This window comes from Taudactylus pleione, unplaced genomic scaffold (assembly GCF_031769625.1).
Source record: "Taudactylus pleione unplaced genomic scaffold, aTauple2 ptg000326l, whole genome shotgun sequence".
Classification (NCBI taxonomy): domain Eukaryota; kingdom Metazoa; phylum Chordata; class Amphibia; order Anura; family Myobatrachidae; genus Taudactylus; species Taudactylus pleione.
In genome coordinates, this window is record NW_028284727.1 from 1,622,095 (window position 1) to 1,636,973 (window position 14,879).

The 14,879-nt window shown below is 41.5% G+C and overlaps 1 protein-coding gene across 3 annotated transcripts in view; it reads left to right on the forward strand.

Moving 5' to 3' along the window:
• Nucleotides 1-9,432: 9,432 nt before the first annotated feature.
• Nucleotides 9,433-14,879, forward strand: part of AKAP7 (A-kinase anchoring protein 7) — a 306,535-nt gene continuing 301,088 nt past the window's right edge. Inside the window, exons 1-2 of one of the 3 annotated variants that reach the window (XM_088443057.1) lie at nucleotides 9,433-9,688; nucleotides 13,596-13,748. In XM_088443057.1, the coding sequence (XP_088299183.1) occupies nucleotides 9,454-9,688; nucleotides 13,596-13,748 (388 nt within the window). In that variant the 5' untranslated portion in view covers nucleotides 9,433-9,453. The remainder of the gene's footprint in view (nucleotides 9,689-13,595; nucleotides 13,749-14,879) is intronic. The other 2 variants (XM_088443056.1, XR_015869430.1) reach the window with 2 other exon arrangements.

The window sequence follows — 14,879 nt, forward strand, 5'->3', positions numbered from 1 at the left end:
ATTTGGCAGGTACATGAGAAAACAAAATCTTCAAAGGCTTGAAGGATCCAAATTTACAGAATACCCAAAATAAACTGTAACTCCTAGTCAGAATTGTCCTAAAGTACAAGGTAGAACGCACAATAGAGCATGAACTGTATGTAGGGCATACATAGATAGCTAAAACCAATATCCACTCCTGCCATAAATTCAAACAATTTGAAATACTGTTCGAATCCTAATGGTCATTTGAGTAGGGTGGTTATTCTGACTGGGTTAATAAAAAAGCCTTTAGGTGCCTATGTAGTTCATTTTGTTTGTAGTTTTTCCCTGGCTTTGCAGTAGACAGATCAATTTTATTTACAGCCAGTGTCGCATAGCTTCAACGCAGAGATTATTGCATGTGTTTATGTGGATTGGGTATGATGTTGACATTCATCATGTCAACATGGTCGTAATGACGACATTCATCATATAGACAGTGATGAAATGTCAATATGTTATAATATCGACATATCGTCCTGGGTGGTCCAGTGATGTACTTGCTCCTGACAGATGCAGTAACAACTTCAAGGTCCCAGTGGTAATGTGACTGACTTCTGTGTTACACCTCTGATTCTCGTGTGATTATTTCTCCCCTATCCCTAACCCCTGCCCTAACTCTCCCTCTACATTCTGACATGGTCAACATCTCACTTGACAACATTCTGAGAATGTCGACATATTGTCTGCCGACATTTTAACAATGTTGACATAACTGTTGACTTTGTGAATGTCATCATTGTCGACCCTTTGAATACATCCTGTTTATGTAGTGCCAGAGGGAAGTTCATGCATCATTATGAAACAATGCATAAGAAAAATTTACAAATATTCAATAATCTGTATTTATCCAATCCAGTATATTGGTACATTTTCAGTGTTTAACACACAGAATCAGACACAGGAAATCTCCTAACGTGAAAGAATGCAATCATCTTTTCTGTTAATCATAGCGGAGGAGGAATGTTACTTTATGTTGCAATGTCACACCATACGCTGCTGACTGGAGCTGTCTCGTATTTTCTATGCACAATTCCAAAGCACTCAGTTTAAACTGACACTTTCACATTTACAATAATATACATAAGGCAAGTTATAATACTAATATGAATGAAGCTATACCAATAGAAAGTACAGGGCAAAGTTTAAGAACAGCAACATATTTTCAAGATACATACTGTATTTCAGGGATGTAGTCATTAGGTCAAAACTTACAATGTCAGCAAGTCAATGTCGATATTCATTATGTCAACATTGTTAAAATGTCTTCAGGCATCATCTGACAGTGTCAGAATGACGACATTAGGGTTAGGCTATAGACGGGAAGGTTAAACCTTGGGGGGAGGTTAGGGTTAGGCTGCATGGGAGAGAGGTTAGGGTTAGGCACTAGAGAGAGGGCTGGGGTTAGAATACTTACCAGAATGCTGGAGGATCACAGGTCTGACCCTGAAGAGACAGTCACATGACTGCCGGAAGCCGAGCTGGAGCAGGTAAGTCACCGCTGGGTCACCAGGGACGATAGGTCAATATTCTAACATGTCAACATTTCATCAGCATCTACATAAATGTCGATATGGTCAATGTCAACATTATGACCATGATGACATTCTCATTTCAACATTATGACTGCCAACATATCACATCACACCTGTATATAGCACAATAAAAACAATACACAGCAATGAACACAGTGCTGACTAGAGAGAATGTTGAGAAGGCTCAACATTTATTTTCAACCGCTCCTGGCACTCTGAGCTCACCACAGAAGTAATCTCTCTCTATATTGACAGTTATGGGAAGGTGATCAGGTTTTTTTTTCCATAAGGCGGTTATTAGCATCAGACAGAATTCAAGAGATGCCAAATTAGACTGCATATGCTTTCATGTGTTGAGAGCCTGTTAAACAAGAATATTAATGGTATTACAGCAAGCGCACACTTATCAAAAATAACCATGTCCACAGTGGGGCTAATCTTGGATACGTAGACAGGATGTGGGGAAGTGCTCCCTTCCATAATGTCTCTAATATTCAATGCATCAGGTAATCTGTGTCTGCAATGAGATCAGGTACCAACACAAATATTTTAGCAGCATTTTACTGGACACGTATTTACTTTCAGCATTGTAAGTTTTTTTTCCTCACTTTTCAAGCACCTTGGTGTTTTTTGTTCTCTTGTTTTTTATTTAACAGAATACTGTCTTATCCCGCAGACTACCTGTGTCCGGAGTAGCGTTTTGAGTTGTTATAGCAACCCCTGGAGGAATTTGGGAGTGACGTCACTTCCGCACGCCTGTCGCCCTCCGGCAGGTGCACCTGGCGCGAGCAGCCTGTGGACACTTCACTTAGATTCGGTGGGGATATAAGGTAGGTGTTTGATTATTCCTGAAGATGGGGCGCGGGAGACCCCGAAACGTTGAACAATAAATATCAACCTTTTTTTTTTTACAAGGCCCGGAGTGCAGTGTGTTGCATTGCAGTTGCCATCTGCAATGCACACTGGCTATATGGAATTTTAACATGAGCACCCGGGCAGCTGACACATATACAACAGGAGTGCCGAACCTTCGTTACACATGTATGTAATATATATATATATATATATATGTGTATTTGCAAAGACGGATTTGCAAAGCTGCTTGTGTGCGGCTTTGCAATTACATTCTGTGCTGAATCAGCCCTAATGTCTGCTTGCGGACAGTAATTCCTGTTTAGTAATTTCTAATTGACAGCAAATAGGAGCAGTACTCAAGGAAGGAATGACAGATTGTCCCATATCAGAATGAGTAGGGGGATCCGAGACAAGAACAAGTTTATGGACATTCTGATTATAAATGCTATTATTTGCTGCATTTGAATTTGGAACCATCCAATAATAAGGAAATGGAAACCATGTTGCTAAGTGCATACTTAATTGCCACACAAGCATTAGAACTGTAAAAAGAGTTTCACAGAATACATTTAGCAAAATGGGTGGCTATGAAATAAAGTTTTATACTGGGGAGCAGAGTCCAAATTTTCACCCTAGCAGATGTCTGCCTGTCTAGACATTACTCCTCAAATTGTACTGCAGGAACTGATATGTTCATCTTAACTGGGATAACACACCTCGACCCTGATTCAGAGCCGCTCGCAAGCAGCCCGATGTTGTACGCACTGCGCATGCGCCGCGTCTGGCATGCGCCAGCCCCGCCAAGCAACTGAAGGTCAGTTGGTACGGGGCTCGCAACAAGACAGGGTGGCTGTCGATGGCGAGTGACAGCTCGCCCCATTTTGTGGGCGGGTTGGCTGGACAAACGCAGGCGTTCCCTTAGGAATGCCTGGCGTTTGTAGGGAAGTCTTACTGACATCACTACTGATGTCAGTAGCGGACTTCCTGCTCTATTAGAGCAGGAAGTCCACTCGGCCTTGCGGCAGCCTAGACCCTACCGTGGGGTCTCGTCGCAAGGTCGATGGTCTCCTGGCCACTTGCACAAGCTGTGGGTGGTCTCCCACAGCTTTGCGAGCGGCCGGAGATAAAAAAAATAAAAATGTCCACAATCCCAGTATGCGGGCAGCGGCAGCGAGCGGCTCTGAATCAGAGCCCTAGTCCACAAGAGAAAAACTGGGACTGTTTTTTCCACTGAAAAGTTCTAAATGAGATTCTGTCTCCCCCTCCCCCCCAAGTTAATTCTGAAGGTTGAAATTTCTAATAAATTTTTTTAGCCTGCTCTAGATTCAGTAATGCTGGAATGTGGTTTGAAATTATGAGGAAGATGTCATCAATATGTAATGTAATTTTGTGCTCCAATTGGCCAACACAGACAGCTAAAATAATGTAGTTCTGAGTTTAGAGGCGAAGGTCTTCATAATAAGATCAAATAGAAAAGCAGAAAGCCTTGCATTGTATTTTTGCATCCTTTGAGATTAATCTGGTGGTCAAAATTGAAGTAAAGCATTCAGACCATTCTGAAGAAGTCACAGCCAATACCAAAGTGGAGAGTTTCCACTAAAAAAGGGTCAAGACGGAGGGATGCTAGACATAGATGGGATATGCGGGGTGTGTGTGCATGACAGTGACTGCAGGACAGTGATTAAGTGATGACTAGATTGGGAAGTTGGTTGCAGGACAGTGATGATAGGATAGGTGCAGGACAGTGATGATAGGATAGGTGCAGGACAGTGATGATAGGATAGGTGCAGGACAGTGATGATAGGATAGGTGCAGGACAGTGATGATAGGATAGGTGCAGGACAGTGATGATAGGATAGGTGCAGGACAGTGACAGCAAGACTTGGGTAGGTGCAGGACAGTGATGTCAGGATATTGTGGAGATTCAGGAGAGTGTAACCTGTACACTTTTTTTTTTTACTTTTATATTTTTGGACATAATACAAGCATGCACAGATTCTAATGAGCTGTGTAGACTTTTTAACCATGGCGGTTTTGCAATAGATTCTGTGGCGGGTTAATGGTTTAGAAATTGATGAACATCGATGGTGGGTACTGTTTAGGTATAAAAACAACCTTTAGTAAAGGCTGTATTTTGAGATTAGAAACCATCATCCTGCGGAAGATCCCGTTGCTTTCTAAACCCATTTAAAATATGTTTAATAACTTTAGCCCGACTCTAAAGAAATCATCAGCAGAAAATATTACTTCTAACAAGGCATCAACTTTACTCATTGAAGTCTATGTGTAAGACTTTCACAAAATATGGCAGCAATCATGAACGTCACATTATTTTTCACTGTGCAGGTAACTATTTAAAATAGTTTAACAAGATATCTACTAATAGATTCTAATCCAACTATGCAAAAATATTTCACTAACTTTATATAGGACATGCTCATATTCTTCCTGTGAAAAGAACAATATTTTTTTTTCATGTATTCTTAGATAAGACCTGTGAGGAACTCAATGTTGAAAAAAACCCAACAAAGGGCCTTTCAGCAAGGAATGCAATATAGCATACGCATGCAGTTCAGTGCGATAGTATGCTAATCCATAACGATCGCAATGCCGCCACAGCACTACATAAGGACGCCCAATTTACTTTACACGCACATCTGTAATGTTTAGCAAGACTGTGAAATAATCAGTACAATCGAGTACCATTGAACCCATACGCACAGATAAGGCAGGTCAGATCTTACTCAGGAATTGCTTACTTCAGCGCACGCTATGAGGCCTCAGGCTGCATATGATATCGCAGTGGATAATTTATGCACGCCCATGTAGCGGCATTTAAACGCACTGGCACGCCTGCGTTCAGCCAACCACCCCCGTCACCAGCTACAAACGGCACTTCCTGTCAATCACTCTGTGAGGAGTCTGTGTAGTCACTGCAATCGCAGTCCCAATCGCAATGACTGGTTTGCGCACTGCGATGCATACACAGAACGCTACATTCGGCTGATTGCGTGCGTATAAGCAACTGCGTTCCAGGCCCAAAGCTCAGTCACACACACTGCAATTTGGGTTCCATGTAGACTTATTTTATCATGCACAGGTGAGTTCATCTATTTTGTTGGGTCAGTAATTATCCTACCAGCATTTACAGACAGAAATCCTCAGAGAATTACCTGTTGGGAAAACTTGATGGTTGAGAACCACTGGTCTAGTGCAATGCAAGCAGGGGGTATATTTGGGCACCTCAAACTAATCACCTGGCCCCATATCTGTTAAATAGTGGTCAGCTGAGGACAGTACAATTCTAATTAACAAAGAAAGAGATAGAAGAGTAGACCGCTGTATGCCTAAATTTTTTATTGTACAAAATACTAATGAATTATGGGTTATACTAAAAGAATGATCACAGAAAGGGATTGATAACGCAATGTGTTCTGGATTACTTATAAACCTTACTTGTGATAAAGGGAAATGAAATAATCACACAAATACAGATTCTAAAATAAATGACAATGCTTTTACTTAAAGACAGCTTAATTATACATGTATTTTGCCAGTGCAGACTCACAACAAAACCATAGGTTATAACAGCAGCAGTAGGGAATATTTGTAAAATAAATTTGTGACACCCAGTGCAGAATACCAATCAGCCAATTTCATACATACGTACGGCAACGGCACTCCCAGGCCCTCGTTGTGCTCTCTCCTGTTCTCTGGCTGCTCCCTCCCTCCTTCTCTGGTGAGTTTTATACTATAATTTTGGCTATACCTCCAGTTAACCCAGTGGGGAATATTAATTGAATTAATATTCGTGTGCTAGGCTTTAATTGGTTATGGGTATCTTAACCATAATATTAACACTATTATGTGTTATCTTTTTGTTTCCATGTAGAATTCTAACATAATTGCTCATTAAGCCTTCATTTCTAACTATTGCAGACAAATGCAATCTTGATTTAACTATTTTTGTTTATAAAATTCCTGAGACTTGCTGTCTACCATTCTGCACACACTGACACATTTTAAACCCATAATTCTAATTGCTAAAATAAAGGATATAGCAGTTTAACCTATACATATCTCTGCAGTTAATCACACCTGCAAAGCAATAAAACACTAATCTCTACATACTTTTTAATACATCATTTAACATACCTTTAGCTAAAATATTAAACAAAATGGATGCTGCATCAGACACACACACTTGCTTACTTTAGAGAGAAAGAGAAGGCCTTATCCTCTCTAGGCCTGAGGCCATTCGACAAATGCGGCCTTCTGCAACTCACAACTATATAAATATAATCTCAATCATCTCTATATGCTCTAAATTGCAGTGCAAGAAAATAAAGTTACATAAGCATGCATATATTTGTGAATTGTTGAAGGAATATGAACATCCCCATATTCCTGTTTTATCAGGATGATTGCCTGCAGTTCACCTCCAGGACACTAAATGACAGTATCTTTAAGTTAATTTCAAGTTTTACAAACTAAAAAACACATACAGCATCAAATTATATTTAAGTCAGACCCCCTAAGTGACTAAAAATAAATGTAATTTACGTGGGATGATCACATGTTAAGCGCGTATATGCATACCAGGGACTTTGGGCCTGATTCAGACCCACTCACGAGCGGCTGTCCGCTCGCAAGTGGGTCGATGTTATGCACTGAGCATGCGCACGACGGAGGGAGCTCCGTCGTGCGCATGAGCCAGACGCGACGAGCGAAGGAAAGTCCTTTGCTCGTTGTGTCCGATCAAAGGGGGCGTGCTGTCAATGTTGATTGACAGCACGCCCCCTTTGGTGGGCGTGCCTCCCTGACGGGGGCGTTCCCACGGGAACGCCTCCCGTCAGAAGCCGGCCCAGTGACATCACTAGTGATGTCAGTGGGAGTGATTTTGGCTCTGATAGAGCCAAAATCACTCCGGAGCTTGCGGTTGAAAACCTCAACCGCAGGCTCCGGCTCGCAATTTCGATGGTCGCGATGGTCTCGACCATCGCGGCCATCAAAATGCACGCTCGTATAGCCTGTGGGTGGTGACCCACAGCTATACGAGCGTCCAGGAGGACGCTCCATGAAAATGGAGCCCGGCCCTCATTCAGAGCGTGCGCTCTGCTCAGAGCGTACGGCTCTGAATGAGGGCCTTTGTTCTATGCATTTCCAGTGGGATGATGGCTATACCAATTTAATTTACGTGGAATGATCACATTTTAAGGGCATATATGTATACCTGGGACTGTGTTATATTGGTGCAATTCAATTGTTTGCATTGGCACCTGTCACCCCATCACACCTGACAGCGCTATTCAATTGCTGCTCCTGTCTGGCGTGATCAGCAGCTGGTTTTGGCATTTCGGCTCGTCCCCCCCGGGGGTGACGAGCTGAAATGCGAAAAAAGTGACCCGTTTGGGCGCCAAAACTACACTTTTCGCTATCGCACCCAGCACTTTGGTTGAGTTTAGCTTACGTGGCTAAACCCGACCTCTTTAGGCGCGATTGGCGTGAAAATTGGCATCAATTGACTATCGCCCGGCAACCTCTCATCACTTTAGACGGGAGATTGAGCGCGATAAAACAATTGAATCATGCCATATGTTTCCACTGGGAAGATGGCTATATCTTTTTATTTATGTGAGAAGATGACGCTTAAAGCGCATATATGTATACCTAGGATTGTGTTCTATGGGCCGAACTCAATTCAGTGCGATGTTGAATAGCCGTGAGAGGGAACTCCTGCAACTATTCAATTCAACGCGCTGTTAGCGTTGTCTTAAATGGGTTAAGTCTGAGAATGCCGGCTATCGCAACTTAACCTGGGTGTTAAGGTGCAGTAACAGGCATTCTCTGACTAAAGTGTCGGGCATGCAGCTATTAGCACCGCACTAAGCCGGCAAACAGCTGCACGCCTGCCACTTTTGTCGGATTTCTCTTCGCATCTCCAGGGGGTTGCGAGAAGAAATCCTTTAGTCGCCCAAACAGTGCGGTGTATTGAATAGCTGCGGGAGCTCCCTCCCACAGCTATTCAACATCGCACTGAATTGAATTCCAGTGGGAAGATGGCTTTATCTTTTTTATACAACCGATATAAATAATAAAAAAAAAAAGATATAGCGATCTTCCCATTGAAAACAGTTAACATTCCCAAATATACTTATGTGCGCTTAAAACATGATCATCCCACGTACATAAAAGATATAGCCAACTTCCAACTGGAAACATATAGAAGACATTTCAAAGTATACGTATTTGTGCTTAAAACATGATCATCCCACGTATATATATAAAAAAAAAAGATATAGCCATCTTCCCACTGGGAACATATAGAACACATTCCTTGGTATACATATATGCGCTTAAAACATGATCACCCGACGTAAATTAAAAAAGATATAGCCATCTTCCCACTGGAAACATATAGACAACAGTGCATGGTCTCAATATTGATATTAGGATACTGGTTTCCTTATTAATTATATAGCCATGTGACATAAACCATTGCAGATATACTATACATATATAACTGTTTTACTTATAAATACACAATGTAAAAGCTATATGTGCTTGCTGTAGTTTGTTAATTCTGAGATCTGCTTAAATAATAGTGACATCTAGAGCTGTGAATAGGAACTGCAGCCACTCGTCCTTATCATCCCTTTTTGTTATCATCCTATTTGTGCATCCCATGAATTAATAGTATGAAAGCCTTGAAAATTACATTACAAGTGTAACATAGTAAACCCTCCCCGCTACACCCGTGTGTGATTCCTTGTATTACACAGCTCTCATTACGCTATCACGCTGCCCTCCCCTACTCCCCGCTGCAAGCGGACCAGCCAGCTCCTGCGATCAGCTTCCGTATTCTACACAACGTGACCCATAACCGCTGCTCCGCCCCAGGCCGCACGGTTGCCGTATCATAAAAAAACATTGGGAAATGACCGCTACCATGACACAGGAAGCGCCAGAAACAGAGACACGACACTTCCGCCTTTTGGTTGCGTAACTTAACTAGGTTTGTCCTTCACAGCTCTCCGTACCTATGTCTCTCATGTGGGGATTGCGCCGCGCGCTCGTCACCTGCCTTGTTGTACACACTACTAGGTCCCGCGCTTACAGTGACGTTACCCGCGGCTCCTATCCCTCTCCTCGCGCTTTCATCCGGGCACCTCCTCTCATGGAGAGACTCCCAGTGTCCGTTCCCGCCCCGCCCTCGCCGTGGGCAGCAGGAGCAGCAGTGATGCCGGCAGCAGTTCCACCAATGCGGGCAGACACAGGTGTGACTCTTGTGCTGTATATAAAGTATAACGTAGTGTACCTTACCATGATGCCAGTCTCATGACCACATCATCTAGCCATGTGGAGGCGTGAGCTCTACCAACAATGTTGCTGCTGCCGCCACACTGACCAGGACTGTACATAAAATCAACATAGTAAAAGAACCTATCTACCAAAGCCTCCCAGCACTTAATATTTGTGATAATGACAGTTTTTGTATTAGAGTAATATTTAATTTTAATTTATAAGCTATTTAACTGAACAGGCCACATAGTTATCTATGAGGGGTGACAATATGGGCAATATAAAAAGCTATGAAAAACTTAGCCTGTCTCCGATGGCTGCCGTCCTCTCCCTCTTAGGGATGTACTTATGGCTACCGCCCTCTCTAAAGTTGCCCACACATACCGATATACTTACGATCCGACGATGTGTCCGATTTTCCTTGAAACTCTCCCCGGCAGCTCAGCACACGATCTGCACATGATATGCTGTCCAATCTTCATACGATCTCCTGCAGCCAGACTTTTTTTTACAGTGCATTTTCTAGATTGTCAGATCTGCCGTACTGCACGGCAGATCTGAAGATGCGATGTGCGATCAGCAGGGGCGCGAATCGCATCGTGATCGTGAGTGGGGACTCACGATTTGGGCATTTTTTACCCGATCTGTCGTTCCAATGTGTCGGAATCGGCCAGATCGGGAAAAAAATCGCTATGTGTGTGGGCACCTTTAGGGATGTACTTCGGAATCAACCATCACATGTTCCCAGCTCTATGGAGATCGTTTTTTTCTATTCAATGCCGGGTTTATAATTGTTGCTAATCCTCTCAAGCCTCTTTCTGATGGTGCGCATTCGTTAAATTCAACTTAGAACACCACTCCTAGGTGTCCTCAGCTAAATTTAACTAATGCACACCATCCGAAGGGCATCAGAAGGAGGCTTAAGATGGTTAGCATAAAAGAACCCAGCATTAGTTTCAGGCATGTGTAACCAGCATGTCTACACATGCATGACAATCTAACCTAAGTACGCACGTGCACAGAGCAACCATTATTTATTACACCCTCAATGGTCACAAGTGATGGGGGGACGGGGAAAAAAGGGGTAGGGCTAGAGCAGTGGTACTGAAACTCATGAGATAAGAATGCAAAGGAAAATGATGGATATACTACTGTGTTGTACGGTTACTGTGAAATAATCAACAACATTTGTTCACAGATGTGCTCCCATGAGAGTAGGTGGAGTATATAGAAGTAACGAGAAAGAGATACAGTACTCTCTTTGGTGGGGCACTAATCCATCATGTAAGAAAAATCATAAAAACTAATCAAAAATAAGACTTAACTTTTAATATAAATATGTAATAATGAGAAACGACACTCACATGAAATACGACAAGATTATCACACACAGACAAGAAATAATGTGACTCAGTAGTAACTCGTCCTGAAAAGATGTTTAAGTCTTAAATGTCAAATAATACACCTTAAATAAGACCATACAGGTATGAGATTCTACTATATAACAAGATAATATAAATGATCGTCATCATGTAAATAAAATGACATGCCTTTGTAGTATCACTTACTGAGGGGATATTCCAGGTCCCACAGTGTTGAAATGACACACTTAAATCAGACCTCTCAGACATAGGATGCTACTATAAAAATATTGCATATGATGATCTATTTTATATGATGAACATCAAATGCAATATTTTTACAGTAGCATCCTATATCTGAGAGGTCTGATTTAAGTGTATAATTTCAACACTGTGGGACCTGGAATATCCCCTCAGTACGTGGTACTACAAAGGCATGTCATTTTATTTACATGATGACGAGTATGTACATAATCTTGTTATAGTAGAATCTCATACCTGTGATATCTTATTTAAGGTGTATTATTCAACATTTAAGATCTAAACATCTTTTCAGGACGAGATACTACTGAGTCATATTTTTTATCTGCGTGTGATAATATTCTCGTATTTCATCTGAGTGTCTTCTCACATTTTTACATATTTATATTAAAAGTTAAGTCTTATTTTCTGATTATTTTTTATGATTTTTCTTACATGATGGATTAGTGCCCCACCAAGGCGAGTACTGTCTCTCTTTCTCATTACTTCTATACCCTCAATGGTTACTTCAGGTTCTGATGGTGAGAGCTCCACCAATATTAGAAGGATGGCTATCCCTGCACCCTCTTATAGTTAAAGTATAGTTCTATCTGTAGCCATCACATTGTTATAGACTTTCCTTCTGGACAGTCTGTTTTTGGAGGTACTGTCCCCAGCATTAATTTTACAGAAATATCTACCAAAGTATATTTTATCACTGAAAAGAGTAAATAATAGATGTTCATTAATTTTAATACATACTGTAGGCTTAAGGAGCGTACACACTAGACGATATGCTCCCTGAGCGATATCGTCTAGTGTGTCCCCGGCAGGGTGTGCTCAATGAGGTTCATGACATTGAGCACACCCACTAAACGAATCACTAACGATATCGTTCAGCACGGGGCTCTCTCCCCCATTCCATAACATGCAGCAACCTGACGACATCGTCAGGTAGGCCTGCATGTTAATCCGATGAATGATAATGACGAACGACCCGCGGGAACGCGCATCGTCGTTATCGTTCATCGTTTTTGTGTTAAAAATGAACGATAAAGTGGACGACTGAACGATAATGATATCGTTATCGTTCAGTCGTCCACTTTAATTGCCCAGTGTGTACGCACCTTTAGATGTTTATGCATCTATTTATTTCTAAACTACCTATTTTGGTCTGACATCCTGTAAATATATTCATAAATCCCACCATGATCCATTTAATCTGTTCAAAGTCACTTGGGCTATGAGGACTCTATTAAGTAATTACACAGAGGGTAATTGCCTGCGACATGGAGGCATCGGCGAGATCCCGGTGAGTCTGGCCGATGTTTTAAAGTGGCAGTCATTTAAAAGGCAAAACCAACATGGTTTTGCCTTTTAAATTATTGCCACTTTAAAGCATCCGGCAGACTCGCTTGGATCTCACAGATGCCCACACGTTGCAGGCTATTACATTTACAACAGAGCATTGTGTTTACCATTCTTTAATTCAACCCCCTGATGATTGCAGAAATTTGAAAATAAATGGTGGCACCTATACAAAACAAGTACCCATTCTAACATTCCAAGTATATTGCAGTTACAATTTTAAGTATAGTATTATTACCTTCATCTAGGGATGGACATCAATGTTTGATGGTTTAACACCATCAATGTTTCTCTTGCGATGGTAGTGTTTTCACCATTCGATAGTGGCTTTCCGATGGCTGCCACCATCAAATAGTGAAGAAGAGATTGGCATCCCAGGTTAAAATACAGCTGAATTCAGCTGTTTAACATCAAGAATGGAAGCTGGTCGCTATTGACTTATGTAAATATTTTTGCGCATGCTTGAACCGTCACAAAGGATTTTTCATCTAATTATTATGATAGGATGGTTATTTACCGTCATATCAAAGTTCAATGGTGGGCTTCCGATGTCCATCACTACCTCCACCCTTCATTAGAAACTGATTAAACTCATCTTTGGGACAGTGCCCTAATGGTATATGATACAGGTCAAAAATCTGAGATGATGCTGGTTCTGCCCCTAAAAATGAATCTACTAAACCACAAAGCAAAGCAAGTTTGTAAAGCTGCCAGTCTTTCTGTGACCTGCTTCCTCCTGACAGGGCAACCTGCTGCAAACTTGTGAAAGAGTGCATACTGGACTTGAGTTAAATATAAACAGTCCAGTTATTTAATGTATACCATTCAGCTCAGTAATGCACAACTTTTCTAAATATTAATGTCACATACAGGGCTTACTTGCTCACTAAATTGTGTTTTGACTTTCTTGAAGCTTTACAAAATGTGCAAGCAGAGAAAAATCAGAAGAATAAAAGGAAACTCAGAAAAAGGAAATCAAATCCTCTTAATATGGGACCCGCATCTGTGAAAAATCTACTAACAGAACTTCCTTTTGCAAATGTGGATATTAGTGCTGTGTTTGACAGTAAGTATGAGTTGTTTACATGATGTTTAATCTTTCACAATATATTGCCAGCTGATAGATAGATTGATAGATAGTGGCTAAATATTCCATGATTTTAAATGCTTCAGTCTGGGTGTTCTATAGTCAAGATTCATAAGCATTGAAAGTTGCCCTATAGTTTTTAGCTTCTTTTTGGCTAACCTACAGTGGATTTGTTTAGATGACCTTTATATCTATATTCAGTACTGGACTATAATAGCCTCCAGCAAATGGGGTGTGCAAATCCCCTGTGACCCATATATGTTTGTAATGCTCTGTATAGACTGACAGAGTACAGGTTGAGTCTCCCATATCCAAAATGCTTGAGACCAGGGGTATTTTTGTATATCAGATTTTTCCATATTTTGGAATATTTGCATACCATCATGAAATGTCTTTTGGGAATGGGACCAAAACCTAAACACAGAATACATTTATGTTTCATATACGCCTTATACACACAGCCTGCAGGTAATTTTATACAATATTTTTAATACATTTGTGCATCAAACAAAGTTTGTTTACATACATGAAAATGTATTTATGTTTCATATACACCTTATACACACAGCCTGAAGGTAATTTTATACAATATTTTTAATAAGGTATTGCCTTAAACAAAGTTTGTGTACATCAAACATTAGAAAGCAAAGGTTTTACTATCTCAGTCATGCTAAAATAATTCCGGATTATTTCTTCAGGTTCCATAGGGCTCTATAGGGAGACCTTGGTGTAGGTGGTGGTTGAGGACCGGGCACCACGCAGTTAAAGCTTTCAGCTCCCAGGATGCATCGGTCCATCCCCCTATACCCCGCCCCCGAGCCAGAGGCACCTCAGTTTCGTCGATGTCCGGCTGGAGTTCACCATTATGCAGTGGGCTGCTTAGGCAGCCAAAATAGCTTTATTTTATGATTGATCTATTTTCTTTTTTTTTTACTACCTGAACGAGCAGCACCAGACTGTCCACCGGATGTGTGCGCTGCCGCTCCGTCACCCCTACGGGCCCCCCAACGCCAGTTTCAGCTGGGGATTTCGGCAGGCATCCCGGGGTCCTCGCTAGCCGGCCCCGTGGGTGGACCCAGACTGCAACCCGGACACAAGGGGTTAGGTAAG